The sequence below is a fragment of the Phascolarctos cinereus genome, unplaced genomic scaffold (genome assembly GCF_003287225.1).
Source record: "Phascolarctos cinereus isolate Bilbo 61053 unplaced genomic scaffold, phaCin_HiC Scaffold_4;HRSCAF=312, whole genome shotgun sequence".
NCBI lineage: Eukaryota > Metazoa > Chordata > Mammalia > Diprotodontia > Phascolarctidae > Phascolarctos > Phascolarctos cinereus.
Window position 1 is genome coordinate 25,724,419 of NW_027555847.1, and position 24,424 is coordinate 25,748,842.

Consider the following 24,424-nt stretch of genomic DNA (forward strand, 5'->3'; position numbering starts at 1 on the left):
GGGCTCCTGCCCTCCTTTTTTTCTTTTCCCTAGGAGTCCTTGGGTCTGCCTCTGATGGCCAGCCTGGGTTGAAATCCTGTCTCTGCTACTAACTACCAGTGTGACCCTGGGCAAGGTGTCTTGCACACTCTGCTTTCTGGGTCTCGGTTTTCTCAAATTTAAAATGAGGGAGGGGGCTGGACTTGATGATCTTGGAAGGTCCCTTCCAGCTCTATACCCATGATCCTTTGCTTTTTCAGAAATTCTAAGCAGAGCTTTTTTAAAAAAAAAATTTTGTTTTATCTTGTGATTAACCTTGTATGGCTTTGTTTTGTGCTCCTTTCAGCTTTGACAGAAGGCTATGTTGGAGCTCTCCATGAAAACAGGCATGGCAGCTCAGTGCAGATCCGCCGGCGGAAAGCATCTGGAGACCCTTACTGGGCGTATTCGGGTAAGTTAAGTCATTTTGACTTGTTTTGTGATCTGACATGTAAAGGAAGATGTGTTGAAATCAAAACAGAAATCTCATTCATAGGGCATGTTTTTGAAGGGGGAGAAATTTCCTTGGAATGCAATTCCAGGAATTATCATTAACCCTTTACGCTTCTTATAAAACAGGATTTAAAGGGAACGTTTTTATGGAATTGATTTCTCCTGGCACTCTTTGGAGGTAGGTTCCCCCCTCCCCCTTCTTCCAACTGGCATTTAGCTTTAAACTGTGGTGGATAATGACCAATTGCCCTAAACTTGTGATTTTCCAGAGGATAAAGATTATTCTTTTTAATCTTTTCCTTTGCCATAATTTAAAATTAAAGCAGGGGGAAAAAAAAGAATGCCTGGCCTTCAGTTTTTAAATGCCTACTTAATATACGGAAGTACCAGGCAGCAGAATGTTCTGAATTGCCCTAATAGAAGAGATCCAATTTTATTTTCAAATCAGATCATATTGATTGAATAAATTCCTCCCTGTACTTCATGGCGCTATACGAGTTCTTTCGTACTTTTGCTTTAAGATGCTAAGTGCATGAATAAAAGATAGATGGTCTTTAGTTTTTCTTTTCCTTTGCTTAAAATGTTTTTATTTTTATTATTTTTAAGAGAGACACATTTTTAAGTTGGAAACAAGATGTTAGGAAATACATTTCTGGGCTGTGGTGGTTTTGCACACCAGAAGTGATGGGTAGAGTGTTGTCCAGAAATGTACCTGGAAATTTTATTACAGTTAATTAAAGGGGGAAAATTGCAGAAGGAAGACAAACCACTTTGGAAATTACCTCGTCACTCCATATTTCAAAGGCCTTGTATGAAATGGCTCGGTTGCTGGCCATTAGTCTTGTGAGCAAATCTGCAAATTATGACATGCTGCTGCGTGTATGCAGGACCATATTTAATGATCCAGCCAGAACCCAGTGTTCCCATTAGGTGGAGAAGGGGAGGAAAGAAGAAAAGGGATTTATCCCATGCTAATTCTGCTAGATTTATGTCAGGGTAAAATGTATAGGTCTGATCTTTAATTATAGCTTATTATTTGGCTTCTTGCATCCTTTTGTCTATTGATAAATCTCCTGCTCTTAAGGGGAGAATAGCCAATCTGTTTTGTTTGCAAAGAATAGATAGCAGCTCTTCAGTCCCCCTGAAGTTCTTCCTGATTGGTGGTATCTAATTAGAAGTCTTTTGTCACTGTTTCTAATAAATGAAGTAAATTGGGAAATGAAAGGGGTGTGTGTGTGTGTGTGTGTGTGTGTGTGTGTGAGAATGAAATATAGTTTTTAAAAAGTTATTCCAGATTTGTAAATTCATTGTTGAGGGGAATCCCAAGCTCTCTACACCAATGCAGAAATGCAACTTGGCTTTAATTTAGAGGCACTGGTAAGTAAGTGACTCGCTTATTCATCAAACCTACCTGCTTTGCCAGAGGAACTAGTCCTCTGGCCACCATACTTTTTGTGTCTTTCAGAAATGTGATCTATATTCATATCTCTATAAGCGTTGGCTATTCCACATTCCTGACATACATCCTTTTTTACCTCCGTATCATAGATTCCTCCTCTTCCTTTAAGATTCAGGTCAACAACTGTTGTCTGCATGGAGCTTTTCCCAACAGCTAGAGCCTTCTTCCCTCCCAAACTTTTATCATATTTGTATTTAGTGATTTTATTTGTTTGTAGTTATTTACTTTATAATTACGGTGTTATATGTGTGTGTGTATATGTATATGTCTCTAAGCAAGGATTACTTCATTTTTAGCTCTCGTGAGTACCCCCAGTGCCTAGTACATAGGAAGCATTTAATAAGAACTTGGTGATTGTTATAACATAATATGTGCATGCAAAGATATATATATATATATATATAGATATATAGATAGATAGATAGATAGATAGATAGATATAGATATATATAGATATAGATATAGATATCTATATATATATCTATATCTATATATATACACATACACACACACATACACACACACATATATATATGTATGTGTATATATATATAGATATATCTATATCTATATATATACACACACATATATATATGTATGTGTGTATATATATATCTATATCTATATCTATATATATACACATACACACACACATACACACACACATATATATATATGTATGTGTGTGTATATATCTATATATATAGATATATATCTATATATCTATCTATCTATCTATATATATATATATATATATATATATATATATGTCAGAGGCAGGATTTGACCTCCATGTTCTCTAAATGACCCTCGGTAGCAATTTATCATTTTCTTCTCTCAGATATCTCTTTTTAAGACTCTAAGATGCAGAGCAGTTACAATCTGCATCAGTGGAAAGAATTCTCATAGAAAGGAGTTTCCTGTTCCAGTGAGATCACATCTGGCCAAACATAAAAAAAGCATGCACATATCTAGATGCATGTATGCAAATATTTTATCACGGAATCACTGATTTTTATCTCAAACTTGAAAAGACCTTTAAGGGCATCTGATCCAACCTCGTAATTTTACAGAGGAAACTGAGGCCCAGGGGATATTTATATAAAACTAGCTACATATATATCTGTTCTTATATATTTACCTATGCTTTGATATGTACGGATTGATACATGTATGTATTTTTATATGCATATGCATGTATATATGTATCTGTATATACATATGTAAATATATCCAAAGATACCTGTTATTATTTTGCATATTGACAAGAAATCTGTAGACACATATTTGTTTGTTTTTTGTATTCACGTATCACAAGTATTTGTAAGACAAAGGTAGGGATAAAGCACAGTGAGATGGTGTAGTGGATAGAATTCTAGACTTAAGAGTCACAGATACCTGAGTTCAGATCCTTCCTCTGATTTTTACTTGACTGTATAATTGTGGGCAGTTCAGTAACTTGAGTTTCCTCCTCAGTAGAATGGAGGTAATGAACAGTAACCCTGTCTCACAGGGTTGTCGAGAGCATCAAATGAGATATTAAATAAAGTGCTTTGAAAACCCTACGTGCTATCTTAATGCTCGATATCATGATCATCATTCATCACTGTAACATCATAATGGCATCCCAACCCTAAAATTTGTTGTTGAATTCCACCAGCACCCGAAGTGTTCTTGCAGACGATGAGAACCGCTGTGAGTTTGGGCAATTTTTGTCTTGTACCTGTAGCTGAGCAAAAAACCTCCGTGTTATATCATCTGAACTTCACCGAATCCAGGTTTGGGACTTGTCTTTGTTCTTAGAAGGGATAATGGGCCCCCTTGAGGTGCTTCCATCATTCAGAGAGGGAATCTCAAGGGAAATCATGCAGAGAACAGGTTGGATCGGCAAAGTATGAGAAAGCGAAAGACTACAGGAAAAGGGGAGGGACGGGGTGCAATTAGAGGCAGAGAATGAAGGAAGGAAGGTTTTCTTAGTGCTCTTTCTTCTGCAGATTCAGATCTCCCTTTCCCACCTCTTCAAAATGAGGAAACAGATGAAGCCTCTCCTCTTAGCTGCCATGATTCCTTGATTCTGGCTTAGAAAGCCCCAGAGTTATAGGCAAGCCCCTCCAGCCTGAGGCCTAGAGCCAAGAAATAAAATTTGCATGAAAGCAGGTGCCTGTGGCTTCTGGTACATAAAGGCAGAGTGCCGATAGAACTCTTGATACCAAACTCTACAATGGAGAATCTGCCTCCCTGGGGAAGCCATCGTGTCAGGCTCCATTTCACAAAGGATGATAGGACCACTTTGAATTTTAGCGCAGAGCCTATCACTTTGGAGCGCCAGCTACTTTTTGAGACTGAGGATGATGGGTTTGGGTTGAAGCCACAGAGGTTTGGATGAAGATAAATGAGGCTGACAGGTTCTTTCTGGGCTTGATCCAGTTCATACCCCGAGTATAGACCTAGCAACTGACTTTCACGACTGTATCTCAATAATTCCATTGTTGGATGGTTTTCAATTCATGATTCTCCATAAAAATCTTTGTCTTTCTGAGAAGATTTTTTTCCTCTTTTCCTCCCAGCCTTTTTCATTCTCTGACTTGAATTTGGATATAGATACTAGCCTCCCTACTTGGGCTAGGGAGCTAAGTTAGACTGGTATAGGTTCTGTTTGCAGACAGATGAATGGAGGTTAGGAAGTTTGGAATTGCCGACCTTAGTTTCTAGATTTCAAGGCATAGAGCTAGAGACTTATTCCTAGCTGATAGTGTACAACTGATCTAGGAGATGAAAAAAAATGTCAGCCACCACTCCCTTATGCCATTCTGGGTATCCATGTTGCAAGAAAAGAATGGGTGTTTGGAAAAGTCCTATCCAAATATAGCCATGTAGTTCTAAATCTTGGGTTTGGTTAGAGGATGGAGCTTTCTAAGGAGGACTAGTTAGTGTGATTGGGATTAGTTGATTGATTTATTTTATTTGGCTCATTGCCCAAATATAGACCTAGCCACAGGTAGGCAAAGGGCACTGGGTGTAGGAGGCCAAGATGAGGGACTCATCAATCATTACAGACATTTTAAACCTGTATTTCTCCCTTCTTTCTTCTGGAGTAAGGGGTCCAGTCCAACCAGATATGGATGGATAATGTTTAAAAGAGTGAATTCTTTTATCATTTGTTCTAGGTACTATTAGAAGACATTCCTGCATTAGGTGGTAGGGTAGGCTAAGTAACCACTGAGATGTCTTTCAGCATTTCTTAAACTATCACATTCATCTGGAACTTAATTATATAATACTTGCCTTATTGTTATTTTTCACAGTTTGGAACTGTCTCGTTATATAGAATCTAAGCTCTTTGAGAGCAGGATTGTTTTACTTTTGTCCATGTATACCCAGGGACAAAATTCCTAGCACATAATATGATAAATCAATTAGTAACAAATGAAAACATTAATATTAAATATATTTCAAATATTTCAATTAATATGTAAAATAATAAATAAATTAATGAATGAATGAATAAATAAATAAATGAATGAATAAATGTGTGTGGAATTGAATTAAACTTTACACAAGTGTATGTTTTGTTTCCCCAAATCATTTGTAAGTCCTGAGCATACAAAGACCATATATCCTACAACTAACTATTCATAGTGTTGCTATATGCCTAGGTGTCTGATTGTACTCATTTCATTTCATAAATGTTGTTGGTAGTATATACTTGAAGGAGTCATTGCTTAAGATTCTGCCTTGAAAGTCCAGCTTGACTTAGCAGATAAATTAGTAAACTCCTTTAAATAAAGAGCACCTTGAGTGTATTTAAAACATAATGAAATTCATGTGGATTCCATTTGCCTGCAGCTTTTCAGGACTATGGGGATTGCATACCAAAAAAACAACTCTTGCCATTTGAACTAAAAATGTATGACAACATATAAGTGTGAATTTCATCATGATTAGCCTATCATATCTCCACCTAGGAAATATTCTTTCTGGCCAGGAAATCCTGCTTGTTAATTGAATTACTTTATAGGTCTTTGCCCTGAAGTTTGAGGGTCTTGATAGCAAAAGGTGGGGACCCTTGGTCAGTGTAGGCAATGACTAATGAGCTAATAATTGATCTTTTAACTTTGCTCATCTTGTGGCATGACCTAGCTACTATATGACTTTTTGACTTATTAAATGACCACAGTGGGGTATATAGAGCAAAATTCTGTCTTGGTTTTTGTTTAATAAAAATTTAATATGTTCTCATTTCTTTGTAGGAATTCTTTTGTTTTAAACTCAAAATTTGTGATTTATTTGTATTTCCAGCACTTAGGACAGTACCTGGCACATAGTAGGCACTTAAATGTTTGTTGATTAAACAAATATGTAGGATAAGGAAAAAAAACCCATATGATCATACAGGCCTTTTTTTTTTTTTTGAAAAGAACATTTACCACCATATGCTCAAGGTTTCTTCAGTGATTCTGAGAACAGTTAGCATTTTTTTTTCATCCTGCAGGAATTCATTTTCTATACATTTGAGAATATTTTCATTTCATTAAATTTCATTATACTCTGCAGTAGGTTCTAAAGTTTTTTGGCATCCGTTCTCCAGAGGATGTATGCACAAGTGTTAAAAATGTTAATGGACTCTAATGTGCTTAGCAGGAGGGCTGAATGTGCCCCTTAGGGTCCTGGTGACCCTTGGAAAAACCTATTAGGAAGATGAAATAGTTCTCTTTACTACATGCATAGCAAGTGATACATCAGCAAACACAATTAGGACTGGTGCTATAGATAGGGCATTTTAAACATGGAAAATGTTAGCCATGAAGTCTGACTGTTGAGCTTTCCCTCCAAACAGCTGTTTGGAGATCTTTATGATCTTTATCAAGGTTCTAAGGAAGAAAATATCAAAGAGAATGAAAAGCCTCATTCTATATCCCCTCTGATCTTTGGGTTCCATCTCCTACTTTGTAGTTTTTTGAGGAGAACGCTTTTTCATTGAGGTTTGTAATTTTATGTTGACGGGAGTAGAAGGAGCATTGGGATTTATTGAGCCATGTAGTAAATATTGACCCAGTAAAAGATAAGTTCTTTGTTGATTTGGACATAGAATACATTTTGATATTTTGTGATCTGTAAGCACGTACACATAAATACACACATACATATGTTCTGGGCGCCTATATATCCTGTTTCTACAGTTTTCAGGTATATTCATTATTAAATACATATGTACAGTACACATATATGATCTTCGTATGATTGTTATGTAGATATGCATGTGTATGTGTATAACATCTATGTATTATTTACTAATCGTATACATTTTATGTACACACACTCTGCTTGTCTCTCTGTCTCAGTCCATCTCTACAGACAGAAGAACTAAGACTTTTGGAATACCATCTCTGTGTGTACATATATTGTCAGACAGGTAACATTGGAGCCACTGGAGTTTTGGACTTCAGCCTCTAACCGGTTCACTCTTGATCTGGGCAGCAAGAAGGACAGGAAGACTGCTTCAGAAAACTGGTCTAGTCTTCTCAGAAGGGTTGCTGATAATGAGAGCACCAAGTCCTGCAGCATCCCCAAATCACCATTCTCGCAGGGGCCAGCAAGAAGGGCTGGGGCAACTACCCCTATGCCTAGATGGGGGCCGTCGAAGGCATGCACAGCATTCCAGCTTGTGCGCTCCCCTAAGTCTTCCCTAGCCTCAATAGGGACTGGTTGAAGCAGGTATACACATTCCTCCATGCATTACCCAAATCCCAAAATGGGTTCCCCACTTACTGACCAGTGCCCATTTGCTTTATAGGGCAACAGACAAAGAAGACAGCTTGCCAACATTAAGCTCACAGGTTAACTTTAGTAATATGGTCATCACCTAGCACAGCGCAGGCGTACATCATGTCACCCCTATGTCTCTACTGCGACTGTGCAGTAGAAATTGTTTTCAACTAAAATTCGTGGGAAATATTATCTATTTTGGCCATGGATCCTGGGACCTATTATCCAAAAAAGAAATAACGAAATCCTCCTTACACACACTAAAATGCACTTTACTTACATCTTTTTATCTATCTATCTATCTGTCTACAGATCTATATTTTATATACATCCATACACACATAGGTAGGTAGATAGGTAGATAGATAGGTTGATGCAATTCTTAGAGCTGAAAGGACCTTTGGAAGTCATGTGTAGGCTGACTCCTATACTGCTTTGGAGAATTGTATGATCCTGGCAGGGAAGACAACCTGAGACACAACTGTGAAGTGGTGTCTTTCTTTGCTTGCTCGGTGCTTAGCACAGAGTCTGATATACCTTAGGTGCTTGGCCAATGCTTATTGACTGCCTGTCTGAATGGTAAGCATCCATGGTGAAATGCCTATAGGCCTCCAGGTGTGTCAAACCAGTGTTGGTCCTTATATCAACCCCCATACTTTCCTCATGGTTTTTGCACCATCTCTACTTAAGTGTTTTTTGTTCCACCGACTCAAGGTTCTTCTTTTTACTGATGAACAAATTTAAAAGACTGTAACATAGTTGGAGGAAAAGCTATAGTTTGTTTTAAAACTGTAAGATTTCTTTGGCTTAATGGTTTTGAAAAGGGCTCCAAAGAAGGTCCGCAGGGCCTTTGGGTAGTCTTGGCAGAAGGTGGAGGAGAGGTGTCCTGTGAGATGGAATGGTGTGGATTGGCTTTGACCTGCTTTATTGGAAGTAGTAGTTGTGTCTGGGAGGTCTTCAGGCCATTGAAACATTGAGGTAGAAAGGCTTCAACATCCGAAAAGAGGTAGCACATGATACTTTATGAAATGTCTCTGGTTTTAGAATGGGGAATAAACTCTTCTTCATTCCTGGGGAGAAGTTGGCTTGGAGGATGCTTGTTACTTACATGTCTTCAATTTGGATATGTCTTTTGGGAGTCTCAGGGGTGACTTCCAGGTAGGGATTCTTTAGCAGGAGATCAAATATGACTTTGCCAAGAGAAGCCAACTATAATTTCCTTTTATCAAAGGAAAGATTTAGTCCATGGAAGGGGGAAGGGCAGTGCTGTTAAGGAGGTAATTATCATGTTTCCACAGCTAAGCAGCTGGAAGGGGTTGGGTACAGACTGGGCCAGCAGGTGCGGAAAGGTCTGAAAGCCAGCGGCCCCTTAGGGGAGAGCAAGATAATGGCTTTCCTCCAAGTAGAAAAGAAGGCAAAGGATAAGTAAGCAGACTTGGGTCACAGTGAAATTTAATGACAGGGTTACTTAATAAGAACCCCCGAATGGAAGTTTCTTTGAACCTTTGCTCTCATTGGAGTATCTCATTTTTATAAGTAGAATTCAGAGGTTGAATACTTTCTTTACTTTTTATTCTCTTTATTGAATCAAGATTTCCTGGGAGGGCAATAGGCTTTAATAGAGAGAGCAGTACATGAGAGTCTGACAGTGTGGGAACAAGCCAGTCAATCATTCCTGTAGCAAGCATTGATGAAGAGCCTACTGTGCGCTAGGTGCTGACTTAGGCTTTGGGGATACAATGACAAGCAATCAAAAAGCATTTGTTGATGGTTTACTATGTGCCAGGCACCGTGCCGGGTACTGGATATACAAAGACAGTTTACAAGGATATGTTAAGTGCCTGCTATGTTCTAGGCACTGTGCTAGTCCATGAGGTAAAAAGACGAGCAGTCAAGCGTTTCATTAGATGCCTACCATGTGGCAGGGTTACGAAATGAAATAATGCCTTCCCTCACGGAGCTAAAGATCTATGGTGGTTGTCGTGGTGGTAGGGAGGACGTTTACACACACACACACACACACACACACACACACACACACACACACACACACACTTTTCTGTGGGTATGTATACAGGTAGGAGTATTTGTAAGTGTATGTCCAAGTTTTCCCTTCCTTACTTTTCTCTTTTCTATAATGTACCTCTGGGGCAGAGAAAACACACTGTCTATGTTATTGGAGACTGGGAGATCTGGATATTGTCTTGATTAGAAAAAGTGAGAAAGACTGGAAGTGCCAATTGGGGAAGCCACGTTCAATACATTTTCTAAGTTATCTCTGCCTCATGGGAAGATTGGGAAAAAAAAGTTTACCAAGTATGAAGGGGCAGCTAGATGGTGCAGTGAATAGAGCTCTGGCCTTGGAGCCAGGAGGCCCTGAGTTCAAACCCAACCTCCAGACACTTAACACTTACTAGCTGTGTGACCCTGGGCAGGTCACTTTACCTTGATTGCCCATCAAAAAAAAAATCACCAAATCAGAAATAGTAGATAATTTAATGAAAAAAAATTGACCAAGTATGAGACTTGGTTTTCTGGAAACTTCATGGAATCTCTCTGTACCCAAGGGAATCATTGAATTTCCCAGGTTCCTTCGGCTTCATTTTCCAGCATTAGCTTATCTTCCATGCCCAACATCCCTTTCCTGGATGCCCAGGAGAGCATATTTACTCGAAGCAGGAAATGAAAGCCATTAGCATGTTCTGTATTGATGTGGCACTCTGAACTTTTTAACAGGAAAATAAAGGATGAGTGGCTGCTGGGCTGTTTGACAAGCATCAGCAAGATGAGAAGGACCTGTAGGTAATGTGTAAGTGTCTCTGGTGCACACTGTGCTAATGGCTGCGTTTTCTCTTGATGGCTACCAGGTCCACCGTCCACACTTTGTGCTCATGGGGTAATTTTGATATTTTCCAAAGGTCCTGTTGCTCATCTGTCCTTACACCAGCTCCTAATGAGCTCACTTCTGACATGGCTTTCACATCTAGATTGCCCTTTCTCTCACCATGGAGCAGGATGTGAAAAGGAAGCCTCAACACTTGTGCCAATCTGCACATGGACATGCTGAGCAGGAAAGCAGCATTGAAGGTTGGCTTCCCATTGTCCTGCAAACAGGCTAGCACTTGGGCATTCTTGAAGGCTTTTATATTCCCCCAATACTCTCAGAAATCATTTCTCCTAGAGCCTATTTAGCTCCAGGGAATTGGCTGTTTTGATTTCCATGGTTTTGAAACATGATGAACCACATGGGGCTTTATAAGAAGAAAATAATTCCAGAAAGGAAACATTCTCATTTATATTTTAAATGAAAATAGTCCTTCAGAACCTTCATGCATTGGCTAAAAAACCCTGCCACTTACAATGTAAATAAGTACAGAAACCTTTGAAAAAAGGGGCGGAAGAATGGTCACAGATTATCTCTTGAAGGTAATGTGCATCCAAGAGCCTAAGAATTACCGAAGTCATTAGCCAGGCCCTTGTCTGCAATTTAGCTTCAGAGATGAGTCCAGAACCAGGTTAGCAAGGCATGATGTTTGGAGTGCAAATAATATTAGGAATTCAAGCAAGTTTGCAGTCATCTTTCTAGACTGGGAAGTGAAAGCTGAAAGTCTTGCAAGTGAGAGAAAGGGAAAAGAAAGAGAGTCACATAGAGGTACAGAGGGATAGGAGAGAAAGAGAGATAAAGAAACAGAGAGACAGAAAGAGAGAAGAAGGAAGGCAGACAGACAATAAAAGAGGAAGCAAGAGAGAAAGAGGGAAAAAGAAGGGGAGATTGAGAGAGGGAGGAAACAGACAGAAGGAGATAGGTAAAGAGAGGGAAAAGACAGGAGCACAAGACAGATGGAGAGATAGAGAAAGAGGGAGGGATAACAGAGAAAGATAGGAGAAAAAGACTGAGAGATAGAAAGAGGAAGAGAAACATAAAGAAGGATGATGAGAGAGGGGAGACAGAATGAGACCTAGAGACACACAGAGAGAAAGAGAGTCAGAGATAGGCACAGAGAGACACGCACAAACACACAGATACAGACACATACATACACACACACACACACACACACACACACACACACACACACACACACACACAGAGTCGGAGAGAAAATTCCAGGAGTCCAACTGTAAAGGAAAGAATCAAACTTTTTGTGGTGGAATATAAGTAGACTTCTCTTGTCCTATAAATGCGGTGACTGATGGCAGCTCAGCAGTAAAGAGCAAGCAGAATTGCTTTTATTATTATTGTTTTACTTTTGAAGTCCCTGGTGACTACTCCATGTGTCAAGCCTTTGATATAGGAGGCTGTTATGAAATAATATCCTTCTTAGTATTTCCACCCCATGAGCAACCCTGAAGAATAGGCTGACCAAGTCACTAAAGCAACATGAGAAAATGTGCAGTTACACACTTGTGAAGCTTGCAAAGTCAATTCATGGCAGGGCAGGGAATAGCCCCGTTTCTTAAGTGAACACTTTTAACAAAGGGAGCAGGAAACAAAATGGAACTGTGAATGGCCCGTGACAGGGTGTTATGAGTCATCTTTTTGTCAACTATCAACTATTTAATGTCTGATGGAGTTCCTTTCAAAGTAGTTGCTGTATTTAAAAGAATACTCCTGGATTTAAAAAAGAAATGTTGGGTCACACACACACACACACGCACGCATGCTTCATGGTGACCACAGTAGAGAGTGCTCTCTTTCCTTTTCTAAAATTAGTTTTCTTTTTCAATGCAGAACAGGAGCACACGTTGCAAGTCACAAATGCCAAAGAAAATCTGATCCTAAGATGCTCTTGTGTCACAGAGAATAATATTGCTTCTCCATCAACATATGTAAGAGGAGCAGATTTGGGCGAGTGCCATGTTGATGGCAATCACCCGAACTGTATTATATTGGGCACTTCCCATTTCAACTATCTGTGTCTCTGTCAGCCATCAAAATGGCCTAGAAATAGCAATATTTTAGCCAATGCTGAGTGCATGAATTAAGTCATAAAATCATAGAATCTAAGCATTGGAAGGGACCTCAGAAGCCAGGCCATCTCATCCAGACTCCTCATTTTACAGGTAAGGGAACTGAAGCCCAGGGAGGTAAATTGCCCATGGCCACATAGCTAGTGTCAGAATGAGAATTCATTCAGTCCCAGGATTCACTGAATCAAAATTCAACACTGTTTTCGTTACGCCTGTTTTCTACAAGGGATCAGATGCAAGAGCTTTTGTAGAGGCTGATTCTATAGGACTTGACTCCTGATTGGTTTGGGGGGTTGAAGGAAAAAAAATTAAATTTGGCTCTGAGGTTTGGAATGAGAATGTTGGGACATGAACAGGAATGGAGTAGGGTAGAGCCCTAACAGGTTAGTGGAAAAGACGATGAATTTTTATTTTTACCAGTTAATATGTCCTGGAGTATCCGGGTGTAATTAGCTGTCCAGAAGGGAGTAAGAAATGATGCTGTTAGAGATACCCATGATGCCCATGAGATCACCAAAGGGGGCCCAAGAATAGGGCTTGGTGGGAAATGGACTCTTAGGAAAGGGGAGTTGGGTGGTAACTAGCTAAGGAGCAGGCAGGAGAAGCAGGAGAGAAGAGCAAAGTAAAATCAAAGGGAGGAAAGGGTTTTTTAGAAGGAAGGAATGGTCAGCAGTGTTGAAATCTGGAAGAAGGTCAAGGAAGTTGAGAACTGAGAAAAAGGGAAAAAAATCAGATTTTTTTTTTCTTGGAATTTTGGACAGTGTTTGCTGTTGGAAAGGAATGATTATACTGTGCCGAGATCTGCCCTCTTCTTGTAAGCACTGGTACTCATTGACCCCTCTAAAACCAGGCAGCAGAAGTCTACTCACTTTCCCACCCTTCTAATTATTTGAAAATAGAAACTGTGTCCTTTCCAACTCTCTTCCTACAATGAAACATCTCAGATTTCTCTAACTTTGCTTTTTATGCCTTGGTTTCTAACCCCTCACTATATAGTATTAAAATTATACTAATTTTAAAAAATCTCACCAGCTTACTGCTATACAGAAAAGGGCAAAAATAGGTATCACCAAAAAATAGGTATCTTTATTTAATTAAATCCGTTGATAGTAATTAAGGCGTGACCCTCTCATCTGTAACAATGATAAAAAGTGGCCATTGTATAAATCTTCCCATCTCAGATGGTAACCCAAGTTTTCAAATCATCTAAATTTACTGTGAAATTGTTGAGTTCTAAGTTTCTGGATGTAATCCTGAACCTTTTTTTTTTTAATGAAGCTATCAGAGATTTATGATTTATGGCCATTAATATCTTTATAATATATTCACTGAATTTGGACAAGGAAGCAAGGATTTGAGAGTGTTACTAATATAAAGAGATTGGGGAGAGTAGTCTGAATGAATGAAAAGTTTGAATCCAAAGAGAATTTTTGTTATACTTTCAAGTGATAAAAGTCACTCTTATTAATTAGATCTATTTCATATTACTTAATTGTGACTATTAGAAGACTAAATTCATGAATTAATGAATGAGAATGATCAGTAATCAACATATCCAATGTTCATATGTAAATTTTATTTATTTTTTCATATATGTGTTCCTGTGTGCCTAGTTTAGTGTGTAGTACTTTTTTGGGGGGGTGGGGGGGAAGGCCAGTGATTTCATGAGTGTGAGGAACTTCCTTTACCAATGTAGATTGGCAGTTTTTGTGGAACTTATCTCAGAGAGAGGCTCAGTGACTTTCCCAAGGCCAGCGTGTGTTACAGGAGGCACTTGAAACCTACTGTTTCTGATTCAAAGGCCAGTTTTCCATTTTCTATGCCTGGCAGATAGCAGTGCTTAATAAATATTTGTTGAATGAAGTAGATGGACACCGCTAAAATGCTTAAAGAAAAAAAAAGAATGTTCTGTGTTAAACAGTTTTTCTCTGCACTGCTCATCAACATCTCTAAATATTAAATTACTACATATTCTAAATTTACTTATTTACATATTTTTATATATATGTGAAATTATTTCGCATTCCAAATCATTAGCATGTATTCGTAATTGGGAAATGAATCATCAGCTGCAGTCAGAATTGCCTTAGGTCCAACTTAATTTTCAAGTTCAGTCACTATTGTGAACCAGAGACTGCCTCCTGTATCTCTGGCCCTTCTTCCCCACTTTCTCTTTTCCCTTCTCTCTTCCCTTCTCCTTTTTCCCCTTCCCTGATCAACTCATTAATATCTTTAAATCAGAGGTTCTTAATTTTTGTGCATTCTAGACCTTTGCATTCTACACAGATTGGAGACTGAATGATTCTCGGAATAATGTTTTTGAATGTGTAAAATAAAATATATAGGATTACAAGAGAAACCAGTTATATTGAACTAAAAATGAAATTTTTTCCCATCTAGGTTTATAGACCTCCTGAAATCTGTCCACAGATGACACCCTTCCCCTTAAGAATCTCTAAATTGAGACCATTTCCACTTAATTAAAAAGTATTAACTTACATTGCTACAAGCTACATTGACAGCATTCTTGTTCAAGTGCGAGGTGGGAAGCCTGCAACCTCAAGGCCACATGTGGCCCTCTAGGTCTTCAAGTGCAGCCCTTTGATTTAATCTCCTTAATAAAAGAATTTGTTCTGTGAAGTTTGGATTCAATCAGAAGGCCATACCCAGGGACCTAGAAGGCTACATGTGGCCTGAGGGCCACAGATTCCCCACCCCTGTTCCAGTGTATAAACCAGTAAATTCCATACTAATACAGCTCCAGAATGCTCTTTCTTATTTAAAAAAAATGTATTAATATTTCTTGTTTCAACTTCCCCTTTGTTTCCAACTCTATGCCTCCTGTCTCCTCTACTTAGACAACTATCCAATATTAGGACAAATTAAAACAAATGAAGATGGGAGGGGAAAAAATCCACTTCAGTAACATCAACCCAAACCGTGTTTTACAGCCAGTCTGTTCCCGTCCCTGCAAAAGCAGGTACGGAGGTCCATTTTCTCGTCTCCTCTTTGAAGCCAAGCTTACCCACCATATTCTTTTTACTGAATCTTCATGATTGTAAAAATAGGGAGCAAGAAAGCATCTACTTGTGGCAAAGCTCGCAGCATACACTTGCCTCCTGAAAAGAAAAGCAAATCTCATTGATTCTCTTTTATATAATTTCTCTGAAGGCCAAGCTCTGCCCTTTTCAAAATACCATAATGCTCTACAGGCTATTAAGTGATAGACAGCGTATTTAACAATCTCATATAAATTTCTTGGCATTTGGACATTTGAGCTTGTTTCAATAAATTAAATTCAACTATAATATAAAAGCTTGGAGAACTGTACCCTTTCCCTTCTTTCGAGCTGGCTCAGTAGATTAGACAGTGATTAAAGTGTAAGTTTAAATGAAATCTTTATTATTATGTGAGTTTGTTTCGGAGCTCTTATATAGTAAAAAAAAAAGATTTGAGGAGATGAGAGATTTATGCAGGAGGAGGACATGGAGTGGCGTAATTAGAGAGATTATTAATTGATTTTAGGGTTTGTCGGCAAAATAGAAGTCATAAATATTTTTATTAGATCCCATATTTATGGTCTAGAAATTTGATCAAGAGAGAAAGTTATTCATTAAAAAATGCTATTCCTCCACTTATCACGATGAGCTGTGGGTTTGTACCTCTCTGAGTCATGAGGGTGAGGGATGGCTTTTTGTCACTGCAGAATGAATTCTAGGTTCAGGGATTGTAGCATCTTCGCACCAAAACTGGAATGGATCTCTGAGGGCAGCTAGTTCAACCTGCCCATTTTACAGATGAAGAAACTAAGGTCCCCAAGGGTTAAATGACTGTGATATTATGCCTGTTATGCCATTTTAGGGAAGCCAAGGTCACATGTGATTCAACTCTATACAATAGCTGACTTATGTATGATGTTTCTGATTCTGGTGAGAGAGAGAGAGAGAGAGAGAGAGAGAGAGAGAGAGAGAGAGAGAGACAGAGAGAGTGTGTGTGTGTGTGTGTGTGTGTGTGTGTGTGTGTGTGTGTGCGCTTGACTTGAGTCACACTGTAGGTAAATGTGGGAGACAAGAATGGCCCTCAGGTCTTCCTGACTCCAAGTTAGGCACTGTATCTACCATGCCCTCTTTCTGACTCTAAATTAATTGCTCTCTTCAGGTACAAGGATTCTTTATGTGTAGAAAGAGGGAGGAGTTGTTTTCTTGTAGGCAGCTAGATGGCACAGTGGATAGAGTGGCCAGGCCTGGAATCAGGAAGACTTGAGTTCACATCTGGCTCAGACTAGCTGTGTGACCCTGGGCAAGTCACTTAACTTTGCCTCAGTTTCCTCATCTGTAAAATGAGCTGGAGAAGGAAATGGCAAACCACTCCAGGATCTCTGCCAAGAAAACCCCAAATGCAGACATGGCTAAAAGATGCCTCAACAGTGACAACAGATTTTCTTCTGGGAATACTGGCCTCTTAGGGGTATGATGGTCACATAAAATGACTGGAGCAGAGACTATTCATCCTTCTCCACATCAAATCTGACAGGCAGAAAAGATGTCTTGCTTTTGCACTGAGCTGGCCATTATGCAGACGGATGCTTGGTTATGAGGAAAATCCCTAAGACTAATATATCCAAAATGTGTTCCTGCTTCCTTACCTGTCTGAATGGGACTGATTATGCACGTGAACATTCCCTGAAGACTGAGCAGCATTCAGCTTAATGTGATGGAAATAAATATTCAAGTCACCCTAAATGAAAATAGTTAATAGCAGCCATGGCATCTCGATTTATGGGCGTGTGTGCTACATGCTGCATTCCTCCAGAGGGCACTTCTGTACAGGAGTATGGGATGGCTTTATTTCATGAGGAGTTAGCTTGGAAACTAATGATCTGTCCCCCCATAAAAAGGATTGAATGAATGGAGCCAAAGACTATTGGGCCAAAGTGTTAGGTAACAAGTGATAGGATTCTTCACTTGGGCAGGGTCCATCCACATGCTTGAAGTGATTGGGCCACTAGCTTTCTCTCCTACCAGAGATTAATCAAGGTAGGGAATGTAGGCCCTGCTAGGAAGGGTGAAAAGAAGGTAGGCACTGCATGAAGATGGAGATGAAGCATTGGATACCTCGTACTGGAAGTCTGCTTCTACCAGACCTGGAACCTGGAGAAGGCTCATCTGTAGAATGGGAATTGATTTCGAAAGGCCTTTCCAGTGACACCATTTTATAATTTCTTGATTTAATTTTTTTTCTTTTTGGGCTAGATTTGTAATTTCACCGGCTGATTGAACTCACAGCAAGGAAACTCCCTCTTTCACAAAACACTTTTTCTGTACCTGCAGGTCTTTTAGAGAACCATCTAGGTGTTCTCTGTGGAGGCTAAGTGATTCATCTAGTCACACAACCAATATGTGTCAAATGTAGGACATGAACCCAGGTCTTCCTGACTCTTAAGCCTGACTTTCACGATAGTAATCATCAATCATTATCATCTTATTATTATAATTATTAATACTCCTATTGTGACTAGTAGCTAGACTACTTTGTGCCAAGCACTTTCCAAACATCTCATTTGCTCTTCACAACAACGCTGGGAGGTAGGGGCTATTATTATCCCCATTTTACAGGTGGGGAAACTGAGGCCAAAAGGCTAAGTATCTTGCCCAGTGTCACCCAGCTATGGGAAGTGCCTGAGGCTGGATTTGCACGTAGGTTTTCCTGACTCTAGGTCCAGAGCTCTATGCATTGGGCCACATAGTTGATAGTAAGAGATACTTTGATTATCCATTAAAGTTTACAAAGTATTTTGTAAAAAGATCTCATCTGATCTTCATAACAATGTTAGGGGGCAGGGGCTATTATTATTCCCATTTTAATAGCTAGCATTTATGTAGCATTTAAGGTTTGCAAAGCACTTTATAAATATCTCCCCATAACAACACTGGTACCATAATACTTCCCGGTTTTGCCAATGAGGAAACTGAGGCAAGAAAGGGTAAGTGACTTGCCCAGGGTCACACAGCTAGTAAGTACCTGAGGCAGAATTCTTCCTGATTTCAGGTCTACCACTCTGTCCACTATCCTACTTAACTGCTTACAGATATCACTGTATGCTCCTGAAAGTGAGCTGCTGAATTAAAACTGAGCCCTGTCACTTGTTATCTGTTCCTTCATTTCGCCGTGACTCAGTTTCCACATCTGTAAAAAGAAGGGGTTGGCCTAGCTGGCTTCAAAGCCTCTCCTGGCTCTAAATCAGTGAATTTATGGTCTTATGGTCCTGTTTTTCCAAGTGGACTGTAAGCCTCTTGAAGACAGTTACCATATCATGTTCTGTGAATGGTTAGCGCTGCTCAGAGGGCAAGGACTTCATAGCTACCCTCCCGGTGATGAACCAGAGAGACAGAAGATGCATATCCAGAATGGGCAGGCATGGGGAGCCTGGCTACTTCCTTTATGAGAGGACTTTGGGATCCTGGCTGGTATCTCACTCTGGGCCTTACGTATAAAGCAAGTAGAAACTTAATAAAATGTTTATTGAACAGTTGATTACAAAGCAGAAAATAAATTCTATTGACTGAATCATCTCAGGATTTGGAGGAGGGGTGTGCTAAATTTTTTTCAACATGTTATATTTGGTCCTTATCAACTCTTCATTTGTCTCAAAGGCAAGAAGACATGGGTTCAGATTCCACCTCTGCTCCATACTGACTGTCTGACTTTGCGCAGGTCACTGAATTCTCTGAGCCCTCTGAGACCATAAGGCACAGAAAATGTGCCAACCTGCATTAGTGGAGGGAATTCCTAGGACCAGTGCAATGACGAAGTCTAGGCTTTAATCCTATCCTTGATCTGGCATGTCAGGTCAGCCTAGTACTTTGAGATGGGAATGGGGCCATCCCAGATTCGTCATTTCCCTTAAAGAAAACTCACTTTTATTGTAACTTGGATTTTATTTAGAATTGCCATCTTACTTTGATCAGGGTAGACCAGAAGTCTGGGTTTATGAGGGCATGTTTTGGAGGGCAGAGGGGTAGTTGAATGGTTCGATTTTTACTGTTTACAATTCATGTAAACCCATTATCAGAGGAAGCATCACTTATAGAGAAGGGCAGCCCGAGGCAGCGTGTGCCAAGCAGGACAAACCACTGCCATCGCCTCGATCCCCACGTCCCATCAGACCCTGAGAAGCCAGGCCTCCAGCCCAGTGTCCCCAGCCACCACCCAGGGAGGCTGCCCCTGGGGAGATGCAGCCTGGACCTCAGCCTCTCAGGGGCTGCAGTCACAGCTCCTAAATACCCAGAGAAGAACCTTCTCTTCACCAAAGTCCTTGGCCTTGTCAAATCGTTCAGCATCCGAAACGGAAAGATTTCATTATTGGTAATGACATTAACGGAGAGGCATCGCCGTCTGCTTTGCCACTACACCCTAAGGACCAGGGGACCTTTCCATCTGACTTGCAGCCAAAACCTTTCCTCCCTTAAAATTGAGAGTAGGGACCGCCTACTTTTCTGTTGGTATCCCCCAGTGCTTTCTTAGAGGGCCTTGCACATAGTAAGCACTTCATAAATGCTTTATTCATTCATTCATTCATTCCATTATAACCATTCCCTTGCAATATTAATTTAACATAAAATTTCATATTCACTCCTATTCTAACGGGCTTCTTAAAAAAAAATTCTGGAAGAAGCATTTTATTCTTTTTCATTCTCCTGTACATAAGGGAGTATATTTCTTCCCTGCTACAGAAAAGCAGGGCCTTCATCCCTGCCTTTCATGCCTTCTGTCCTTGTGCCCAAATGGAAAGCAGGATGTTCCAGGTGCCCTGGTTAGCTCTGCCTTTGCTTTTGGGTGCCAGCTGGCAGGGCTCTTCCTTCTGCCTCCTTCCTCATGCCCTTGAAGTAGTTGAGTCTCTCTCCTAGGCCAGACAGCTAGGTTTCATCCTTTCTTCTTAGGTTGTTTTCCATGTTTCATTTCATTTCTCCAATTGAGTTATGGGAGGATGGTGAGTAAAGGAGGGAGAAGAAAGAGCTTAGTTCACTTGGAAGATTAAAAAAAAAGACACATTTCCTCTCCTTTAATAATGTAGTCTCCCTTTCGGAAACAAAAACAAAGAAAAGTGAGTTGCCTTGTAGTGAAGATTTGATAGGTGACTGTAATGAAGCTCTTAAGTTATTGAATATTGAGTTATGAAGTTATAAAGTATTGAGTGGATGCTGGCATGTCTGCCAATTGGCCAGTTCCAAAATCTTGCTCAAGGTTTCTTAGGTTGGTGGGGGAAAAAGAACGTAGGAGACACTTGGGTAATTGTCCTCTCTGTCCTTCTCCAAGGCCTTTGTCATTCCAGGAAAAGGGTAAGGTAGCCTTAGGCTCCTGGGGATTGGGGGTGGGGGTGGAGGCTGACCAGCTATCAGGTAAGGAAAGATTTTGTTTGTGAAGTCTGGTGCCTTCATCCTAGGGAAGCTAGGAGTGTGAGTGGGGAAATGAAACATCGTCTGTCATGATACAGTAGAAAGCTTTCTAGACCTTAAGTTAAATCTTGGTAGATTTAAAACTGGAAGGGACCCTGGAGAATATTTTTGTTGTTTTTCAGTCTTTTCTGACACTTTGTGACCATTTGGAGTTTTCTTGGCAGAGATACTGCAGTGGATTGCCATTTCCTTCTCCAGCTCATTTTACAGATGAGGAAACTGAGGCAAACAGAGTTAAGTGACTTGTCCAGGGTCATACCACCAGGAAATATCTGAGGCCAGATTTGAACTTGAGAAGATGAGTCTTCCTGACTCCAAGCTTAGTGCTGTATCTACTGCACCACCTAGCTGCCAGAGAATATAGCTAGTATGCATATTACAGGTGAGGGAACTGAGGTCCAAGAAGTTAATCAATTTAGTCAAGGTCACCTAGCAATGGTAGGTGTTAGAGGTGAGTTTTGAAGGAAGCATTGATAACTAACTCCGCATTCATTGCTCAAAGTTTTCTTTGTACCAGGCTGCCTCCTACCTCCTACCATGGGATCCTGAGCAAGTGACTTAACCTTTCTTGGACTCAGTTTCCTCATCTACACATTAAGCGCATTGATCTGCATGATCTCCATATTCTTTTCTTCTCTATATCTGGTAACCCATTGCGGAGTAGAGGAGCACCTTTACATGAGCAGATTCTAATGCTTAGAAGGAAAAACAAAGGATGTATTCTTATAATATTTGTGTCAATCAACAAACGTGTATTATGTGAGAGGCACTTCATCTTGGTGACTGTAAAGACGTGATTAAAATGGGAGTTGCTGACTTTTGCCTTTCGGTGCTTCTCCTCTTGAGCTTCAATTAGATGGGCCAGACTGACCTTTCATAAATGACTTAGGTCCATATGTTAAGTCATCTTAAAGACTCATTAAGATGCACTAGCTGGCAAATTATGCCTTTCAGGAGAGAAGGTGGAGATGTAAATGTCTTGTGGAAGAGAATTTGTTTCCATAGCTTCCTTCAGCCTTCCTGTCTTGAGTTAGTGGGTAGCGTTCTCAGTGGAATTTGCATCTTGGGGCAGGGATTTTAAAATGGGCTAAGTTTTTATTTCCTTCAGTGAGAACAAGGTTCATGGACTCTTGAGTGCCTAGGAAGCACAAGGGAATGGATTCTGGATTTGGAATCTGAGGACCTGGGTTGGTACCCTGTTTTTTATTTTAGTACCTCTGTGACCTTGTGCGTTAATCTCCTCCTTTGTAATATGAGGGATAGGATGAGGTAGATGGTCTTCTAAAGCCCTTCCCAGCTCTAAATCTATGATTGTCAGAACTCAGTTGTATCTGGGATTTTTTTCTTTCTTCAGTTACAATTCCTACCCCCTCCTCCAATTTTTTTTTTTGCTGAGAAGGGCTAAACAAGTGTATTTTGTTAAAGGTCTGGATGAGGCCAGTTGCCTCTGCCTCTAGCTCCAGTCTAGACTGAGGGGATATTAACCAGCCAGCTAGCACAGGAATGGCTACTATTTTGTCACTCAGCAGGCATTTATTAAGTGTTTGTTGTATGCCAGCCAAAGACTTTGTAAAGTGTGAGCTTTTCTTGCTGTCAACCTTATTGACATTTGGGGTTAGAAAAAAAAAGATAACAACAGCAACTGTGTTGATAGGTTTAAATAAATCAGAGCCTTAAGTAACATTCCTATGTAACAATGCCATGTAATGTAATGCTTGGCCCAGGAGTATGACTAGAAGTTACAGCTGGACAAATTTAAACTTGATGTCAGGGAGAACTTTCTAACAATTAATACTGACCCAACATAGACTGGACAGTGTGAGGAAGAAGCAGCTTCTTCTTGTTCTTGGGCTATTGGGGTTAAGTGACTTGCCCAAGGTCAGTATTGAACTCAGGTCCACCTGACTATCTATCCTCTGCCCCATTTAGCCCCCCCCCTCCTCTTGTGATCCTTTAAGCAGAGTCTGGATGGCCACTTGTTGGGGACCTTGCATGAGAGAGTCATCCTTGGCAAATATATATTAGATAAAATTGTCTCTGAGTTGTCTTCTAACTCTTACAGTCTGTGATAATATGATATAATGCAGTATAATATAATAGAAGATATTATAATATGAAATATTATAATACAATATAATGTAATACAACAAAATTTAATAGGATTCTACAATATGATTTGTAATGTAATGTAATTTTAAGATATGATGTTATACGCAAATGTATCTTGACCTTGATTTTGTAATCTCTTTACTTGAAAGAGTGGGGCAGAAAGGATGACTCCCAGTGGACCAGCGGGCCACCAGCCAAAAGGAACTGTCAGAAATTAGATATAGTAAAGCTGGGGGTTTACAGAATTCTCCATATACGTAAGCTGACAGAGCCAACAGTCCAAAGGCAGAGGTAGCTATATAGGCTTATAGATTAAGAGCTAGAGGGGGCATAGATTTAGCTAGAAAGAACACTTGATTTGGGCCAGAGGACCTGGATTCAAATCTTATCTCTGGTACTTGTTATTTATATGGTCTTGGGCAACTAACCTCATTTTTTCATCCCTCAGTTTCTTTATCTGTAAAATAAAGGGTTTGGACTAGATGACCTCTAAGGTCCCTTTCTGATCTCAGTTTATGATTCTCTGATCCTAGGATTTGAATTCTCTGGTGATCTAGAGATAATAGTTGTTGAATGACCACAGCTTCAGCTAGGGTGACATACTTCCAATGGGTCCAGAATGGAAATTGTTCAGGAACGTAGAAGATCAGAACCCATTCCAAATGCCCGGGGATGCCCAGTTATGATGGTGCACTCCTAGAGTACTGGGAGACTGACACTAGTAGATCACGGTAGATCACTTGGGTTTAGGAGTTGTGAACTCAAGTGGTGCTAAAGCTGATTGAGTGAGTGTCTACACTAAGTCTGGTATCAATAGGGCGAGCCCTTGAGTATAGGGAAGCACCAGCTGCCTAAGGATGGGTGAAGCAGCCCAGGTTAGAAATGGAGCAGGCTACACACCTCCATGCCAGTCAGCCATGGGATCAGGCACTCTCAGTGCCTAGGCAAGAGAGACAGAGACTCAGTTGTGGGAGAAAGACCAAAAACCAAGAAACAAAAAACAAAACCAAACCCAAAATGCCCAGTGAGAAGGCATAGGTGGGCAAAAGCTTAAAGATGAAAAGAACTAGAGGAATAAATAAATAAATCCATAGGCAGTTCATTTATTCAAACATTTCCATCTTACAGTACATACATCCTTATATTAAATAGGAGTTTTCGTCATGTCTAAAATGAGGGAAATGGTAGTCAT

General features: G+C 40.0%; 1 protein-coding gene across 1 annotated transcript in view; it reads left to right on the plus strand.

Moving 5' to 3' along the window:
- The window catches only part of PTPRG (protein tyrosine phosphatase receptor type G), a 785,024-nt gene that overhangs the window by 179,314 nt on the left and 581,286 nt on the right, over window positions 1-24,424 (plus strand). Inside the window, 1 exon segment of the mRNA XM_020976382.2 lies at window positions 326-430. Within this exon segment, the coding sequence (XP_020832041.1) occupies window positions 326-430 (105 nt within the window).